Source organism: Phaenicophaeus curvirostris, chromosome 9, assembly GCF_032191515.1.
Source record: "Phaenicophaeus curvirostris isolate KB17595 chromosome 9, BPBGC_Pcur_1.0, whole genome shotgun sequence".
Taxonomy (NCBI): domain Eukaryota; kingdom Metazoa; phylum Chordata; class Aves; order Cuculiformes; family Cuculidae; genus Phaenicophaeus; species Phaenicophaeus curvirostris.
Genome location: NC_091400.1, coordinates 18,159,364 through 18,166,384, shown reverse-complemented (window position 1 = coordinate 18,166,384; position 7,021 = coordinate 18,159,364). Strand labels below are relative to the sequence as shown.

Genomic DNA, 7,021 nt, shown 5'->3' with positions numbered 1-7,021 from the left:
CCCAGTCAACACGGGTTCACAAAAGGCAGGTCTTGCCAAACTAACCTGATCGCCTTCTATGACAAAGTGACTCGGCTGCTGGATGAGGGGAAGGCTGCGGATGTGGTCTACCTGGACTTCAGTAAAGCCTTTGACACAGTTTCTCACAGCATTCTGCTTGAGAAACTGTCAGCCTCTGGCCTGGAGAGGCGCACACTCTCCTGGGTGGAAAACTGGTTGGATGGCCGGGCCCAGAGAGTGGTGGTAAATGGTGTGAGATCCAGCTGGAGGCCAGTGACAAGTGGGGTTCCCCAGGGCTCAGTGCCGGGTCCAGCCCTGTTCAATGTCTTTATCAATGACCTGGATGAAGGCATCGAGTGCACCCTTAGCAAGTTTGCAGACGACACTAAGCTGGGTGGAAGTGTCGATCTGCTGGAGGGTAGAGAAGCTCTGCAAAGGGATCTGGACAGGCTGGACCGCTGGGCAGAGTCCAATGGCATGAGGTTTAACAAGGCCAAATGCCGGGTCCTGCACTTGGGGCACAACAACCCTACGCAGTGCTACAGACTAGGAGAAGTCTGTCTAGAAAGCTGCCTGGAGGAGAGGGACCTGGGTGTGTTGGTTGACAGCCGACTGAACATGAGCCAGCAGTGTGCCCAGGTGGCCAAGAAGGCCAATGGCATCTTGGCTTGTATCAGAAACGGTGTGACCAGCAGGTCCAGGGAGGTTATCCTCCCTCTGTACTCGGCACTGGTGAGACCGCTCCTTGAATACTGTGTTCAGTTCTGGGCCCCTCACCACAAGAAGGATGTTGAGGCTCTGGAGCGAGTCCAGAGAAGAGCAACAAAGCTGGTGAGGGGGCTGGAGAACAGGTCTTACAAGGAACGAGGGGCGGCTGAGAGAGCTGGGGTTGTTTAGCCTGGAGAAGAGGAGGCTGAGGGGAGACCTCATTGCTCTCTACAACTACCTGAAAGGAGGTTGTGGAGAGGAGGGTGCTGGCCTCTTCTCCCCAGTGACAGGGGACAGGACAAGAGGGAATGGCCTCAAGCTCCACCAGGGGAGATTTAGGCTGGACATTAGGAAAAAATTTTTCACAGAAACGGTCATTGGGCACTGGAACAGGCTGCCCAGGGAGGTGGTTGATTCACCTTCCCTGGAGGTGTTTAAGGCACGGGTGGACGAGGTGTTATGGGGCATGGTTTAGTGTTTGATAGGAACGGTTGGACTCTATGATCCGGTGGGTCTCTTCCAACCTGGTTATTCTATGATTCTATGAAACTGGAATCAAATTCATGCCATGGCATCTGTGTCTCTTTTGCAGAAGACCATTCTGGCTTTCCTTTTCGCAATGGGCATCATAGTGACCCTGGGTGACGCAGGCTGCTTTAGCAAACTGAATAAGCCAGGGGAGGCTGACAAAGGTAAGAACAGGGAAGGTCCTCTCACTTGTTCTGTGGTAACTTAGGTCTATGTAGAGCTGCCAGGAAGGGGTCAAAATACAAGGGCGATGTCAGAAAAATGTGAATAAGAGGTTCCAGAACCAAGTTTCCAAAAGCAGGGAAAAAAAAAATCTTCCCTTTCACTGGGTATGGTTGCAGCAATATTATTTCTATTAGCGCAATATTATTGCTATTATTTCAGCACATGGAGCTGCTGCTGGAGTTGAGAGTTTCGTTCTGAATAAAGCATAGTGCCAGGTGGCAGAGCTGAAACTGTCTCTAACAAGTAAAGAAATGAGTTCAGGCTCTCAAAGTAGTCTGGGTAATAACCTGGAGAATGAAACAACTTCTGCTTTACTATTGCCAAGAAAATATTTTCAGAAAACTTAATAATTTTTAAACTTTTCAGCCTTTATGCAGAGGCTTAGACAACATGTTCTGTTTTGCTGCTGTCTTACTCAGGCTGCATCCTGCATGGAAAGCTATATCCCTTCGGAGACATTGCAAGGACAGAAAATTGCTACACATGCAGCTGCAGACGAGATGCAATGCGTTGCTGCTCCCTGTAAGTTTGAATTTCTTCATAACATCATTGCCCACGGGTTTCCATTTGCTGGGAATAAATGAGTTTCTAAGGGCACCAGAGCACTTTTCCTTACCCATGTCACAGAGCCAGGGCAAGCCACATATAGCTTTTGATCACTTGGATCCTTGGCTGTGTTTACCTTAGCTCACTTTCTGCTGACTGGGAGTGTACACAGGCCCTTCCAGACAAATCCATCCAACTAGCACTTGCCTTTAATTTTGAGCAATTTGGGAACCTTTCTTACACTGTAGTTAAGTCTTTTCTTAGCAGGGAAACTGGGGATAGAAATGAATTTATTCCATGAGGACTTAAGTAAAGGTCCTCTAAAGGGCTTATGATGATATGAATACCTTTTCAGAGACGTTTTTCTCTAGTGGACATGCTGACCCTACAGTGACAAGTGTCTGCTCTGAATTATCTATCTCCATCATCTTCTTTCCCAGCATTCTCAAAGAGCCAAAATGATTATGATCGTTGCCTTTGCTCAAGTGACAACCTGTCAGGAAACAGTTACCACATTTTAAGCAAACTGGCAATAATGAATAATTAATGGAAAAGGGAGAAAAAATGCTATGACCATGCTTAAGTCACGCTTTAGAGTGCTGTGCTAGAAATCCTCATTCTAGTGCTGAGCATATTGAGGCATCTACACAGTTCTGTGCAGCAAGGCATCATTTGAGGCTATGGAAGCTGTAGCTATGTGGTACTAAAGCTAGCTGGACTGGTTTGAACCATAGTTTCAGAGGTGTTTTGCTTAGCACTGATTCAACCTATAATGGCTGAACCACTGAAGTACTGAACTTTTATCGCTCTTGGTCTGACATTTGCTTTCTCTTTTCCAATGACAGCTTTCATTGGCCTGTTAATTATGACAAAGAGAACTGTAAAGTCATTTTCAACAAGGAAAATTGTGACTATGATGTGGTGCAGAGGAGTGACCCGTCAAAGGAGTGCTTTGTCTATTCTCGTGTGGGCTAAAGCCCTACCTTCTCTGAACCTCTCTGCCCTGTGGAATTCATCCCCTTCCTACAGGAAGATGCCATCAGAGAGAAGCTAAAAGTCATAGGAGATCTTGTAAGAGAGAATTCTTCAGCAGCTCATTTTTCATCTTCTAATTGTTCTCATTCAGTATACAAGATGTAATCAGATGCAATGTCTCATTTCTGTCGTTACTTTCATTGCTGTCCCTGATCTTTTTTGAATACGATAAATCCAGATGAACATTCCAGAAATGCTCAATGATTATTGTTCTTTTTTATGTAAATAACCCCGGGCAATGTCACCTTCTTTGAGAGAGGAACACATTTGCCTCAGTACTCTGACATGCCACGTACAAGTGCCCTGGCACAAGCTGCTCTCGTACTTTGCTGGTTCTGTTCTAGCCAAGGATTAGAGCAGACATATTAGATCACTAGTTGTCAAAATCCATTGTTATTTGGAAGGAATACACTATTTAGGACATGCTGTACAATGACTCCTACTCAGGGCACACAATGCACACCTGAACTCCTGCAGAAGTTTTGGCAAGATCCATGTTGCTAACACCTATGACCTCTGAAAAAAACAGGGAGGATCAAAGATCATTATTTTCCCCTCTCCTACTTTTTTTTTTTTCTTTTTTCTTCTTTTCGTTGATGTCATCACTTAACAGCAGTAGCTGTTCCTCGCCATTGCCCACTTTGACCTGCTATCAAGTGTCCTCCTCCAAGCCCCACTCCTGAAAGTCTGCACATGCTGCACTGCATTAGTGGTTCTTGCTCACACTGAAAAAGAGACCTAGATCAGTCCCTGGAGGCATGCTTCCTCATGGCAGCAGAGCTTGATGTACTAATAAAAGAGAGGTGCCTTCTGTCTCTTTAGTATGAAAATACCCAACATTCCTTGGTGAGTAAAGTCCAGCCAGTGGTGGGCTTCCAAACCTAATCTCCCACTTGGAAATTGGTAATATCATAAATCTGCCCACCTACAGGAGACCAGACAACAATACCCTATAGAATGCTGCTTCTACATGGCCTCTTTGCTCCAGAATTGAGTATTAAAACACCACAAGAGTCTGCAATTAACTGTTGTAAAAAACTGGTTTGAAAAAAAAAAACAAACAAAAACCCTCCTTCCAGGACAAGTGGACTGTTAAGGATGCTTCATAATCATGTGTCTATCATCTTGCAGAAGTATGTAGTTACACTTAGCTCAACATTCTTAGGGCAGGGATCCTCACTTTGCCCAAAAATCAAATTGTCAGCCTATATTAATTCAGCAGCGGTACCTGCCTCTCAAGATGACCAGTCTCAAGCCCTGTAGACCATCAGTAAAACCAGAAGGATTTAATGTGGTATGATTTTTCTGGCTTTGCTTTCAGTAATTTGCCTGTGAACATGCTTTTAAGCTTTCTTATGGCTTCTCGTAAGAGATCTCCTGTTGGGGAAAAAAATCTAAACGTTATGTAAGCACTGGTATTATGTACTTATCTTTTTAAGGTTCTCTGTATTGCAGGCTCAATGTCAGCCAAGAACTGTTTCCATACAATTGCTTCCTGCAAGGCTGTAAAATATGAGGAGCCAGGATTAGAGTCCATTCAACTTTTCCTAGCACAAATATTTGCACATGCTTTTTAAAAATCTGACTTCTGCTCACTGATTTCATCATGTCATTCCTCTAAACAGAAACATTTGAAAATGAATGTTCTCACATTGCTTAATGTTTTAAGGTTAAGTTTTCCCCAAAAGAGATTTTGCATTCTGGAGGAAACAAACAGTTCTAAAACTGAGTAACTTTCCCTCTTTTCTGCTAGCACCTGAAGGAATGTACTTAGAACAAACAGCTGTAGGTTCTCAGGGGAAATAATGTTTTAAGCATGGAGATTCAAAGACTTCCTACCTAAATAGCTCCCAGAACTGTTTCTTGAGAAAAATCACTTTTCTTTTTTAAATCCTATTTTTAAAAATAAAAATTTTCATGGCTAACAAAAGTGACTTGGAGGTTTCTCATGGATTATTTTTAAATTTCAACCACTTAGAACCGCACAGACCAAGATCAGCATCCATTTTGTTGTAGTCTGGAACCGTGCCATGTGATACTGAAATTATTTCAGTATTTCAAGTTTTTCTGTACCAGAGTCTTACAAATAAAGACTACATTTTTCTTTAAAACTTATAGAAATTAGTTTATTATCTCTCCTATTTATTATTTGGAACCCTACTGCCTTTTAGAGTCCCAAGAGTTTCTGTAGAATCTGGGTGCCAATTTTCTTATAGATGAAGACAACTTTCTCAGTGCAAGAAGATTGCTGGTGCTGTCAGCAAATTAGAAAAAGCATGAGTGACTGGTACAAGAAATCTAGCACAGGCTTTGGATCACATGCTTAATATATTCTTTAAGGCTATGGGACTAGGAAAACCCAGCACATTTCACAAATGTGGTTATCGCATCCTTCCAGAAATTATCTGTGGATGGGGAAGCCCATCTTCCGCTCCAAGGGCACCTCCTCCTCCAGATACATTTGAAGCAGAATCTTGAACAACCCAGCACAAAAAAGATCTGACACTGGAGAAACAGGAAATTAATTCTGGTGAGAGCCTAGAGGCTTCACTGAGACCCAAAAATTCCCTCCAGATGTTCTAAAAGAGAGGTCTTCTAGTTGTAACATGGAATTAGATTGGGTTTTCTATTATCAGAGTAGCTGGCATTACTGAAACTACTCCCCCCGCCCCCCCCCCCCGACTATTTTAGCAATGAAACTCAGGAATCTTGTCTGTTTTTTGCAATAAACTGAAAAGCCTGTGCACTGAAGGGGAACATCCTTAAAAGCATTGCTGCAGGTAATCTCTTTTTTTTTCTTTTGCATTATCCAGCTGTAGAAAAGCAGGATGATACATCACTTACCCTCAGGTTTTAATCCTTTACGTTACTTGGGTACCATCAAATATGAGGGAAGCATGTAGGACAGAAACTTATAGAGATACTGGTTCAGTTTTCCATCTTTCACAACAAGGAAACCGTTTGTTGATTACTAGTTGAATTTCAGTAACTTCCTCAAAAATCCCAATAGAACGTCTCCATACCTGAAGAATTTTTGTGTTTGATTTGCTTGGTAAAATATTTTTTATATGTTTTCCCTTCAGGAAACACCAGACAGTCCACATCAGAGCTCCTTAGAAACAAGACATTGTTATTCTGATAAGTCCAAAGTTCAGAGTCTTAAGATTTCATAGCACTCAGAGTCAATCTATTGACATTCACATGACTGCAGAGCCATGGCAATAGTATATGCCATTTGAGCTGCAACCTGTTTCATATCTGACCAAATAACAAAAAAAAAATGCTAGCTGTCATCTATGAAAAAAATTACATGAAGTCTGTTAAACTTTCTACCCTTTCAGGTGCTGTGATTCCTGTTTGCTTTCTCAAAGGGCGGAAAGCAATTCTCCAGGCACAAGTATTCTCTCAGTAACCGTTAAAATGCTTTCAAAAAGTAGTCCCAGACATTGTGGGTTTTGTACAGCTGCATTTCCTGGGCTTTGTTCTTGACCACACTGATGAAACCTGCCAAAGAAAAGAGCCACAACAGCCCTCTTGATGTTGTGTTCTAGTTGCTGCACATCAGGAACAGACAGGAAGGTTGTAGGACAATAAATAGGAAGAAGCAGGATTTTATACATTACAATGGAAAACAGTAGAGAAATAAAAAAGATAAATGATCCCAACAGCTGAGATATCACATAGATTTCACTGTGTCTACCCTCCCCATCCCAGTCTCTTCCAATTCTGTGCAGCAATAATATGCAACCACTGTGTTCTATCTTCATGACATCAGTGACTACTGAGTTTGGAAAATGAAAACAAGCTCAAGCTCTGTAAATAGAGCTGAAATACAGTGTAGGTGGGGTTTACGTAGAATTAACTAAGTTTTACCAAAAAAAAAAAAAAAAAAGAAAAAGCCCAGAGGAAACTGAATTACATAACTGACAGTATAAAACTGAAGTTAAACCTTCTTTCATTCTGTGCATGCATGTACAAG

General features: G+C 42.4%; 1 protein-coding gene across 1 annotated transcript; it reads left to right on the top strand.

Moving 5' to 3' along the window:
- Positions 1–1,276: 1,276 nt before the first annotated feature.
- Positions 1,277–3,236, top strand: MSMB (microseminoprotein beta). The gene is made up of 3 exons (XM_069864135.1): positions 1,277–1,400; positions 1,881–1,983; positions 2,853–3,236. The coding sequence occupies exons 1-3, from the start codon at positions 1,277–1,279 to the stop codon at positions 2,980–2,982; spliced, it is 357 nt and encodes a 118-aa protein (XP_069720236.1). The 3' UTR covers positions 2,983–3,236.
- Positions 3,237–7,021: the final 3,785 nt, after the last annotated feature.

Bases quoted from the DNA above. Each gene is read 5' to 3' on its own strand.
- MSMB (XM_069864135.1), top strand. From the start codon at position 1,277: ATGGCATCTGTGTCTCTTTTGCAGAAGACCATTCTGGCTTTCCTTTTC. The intron at 1,401-1,880 runs GTAAGAACAGGG...TGTCTTACTCAG, and splicing joins GCCAGGGGAGGCTGACAAAG to GCTGCATCCTGCATGGAAAG. The intron at 1,984-2,852 runs GTAAGTTTGAAT...TTCCAATGACAG, and splicing joins GCAATGCGTTGCTGCTCCCT to CTTTCATTGGCCTGTTAATT.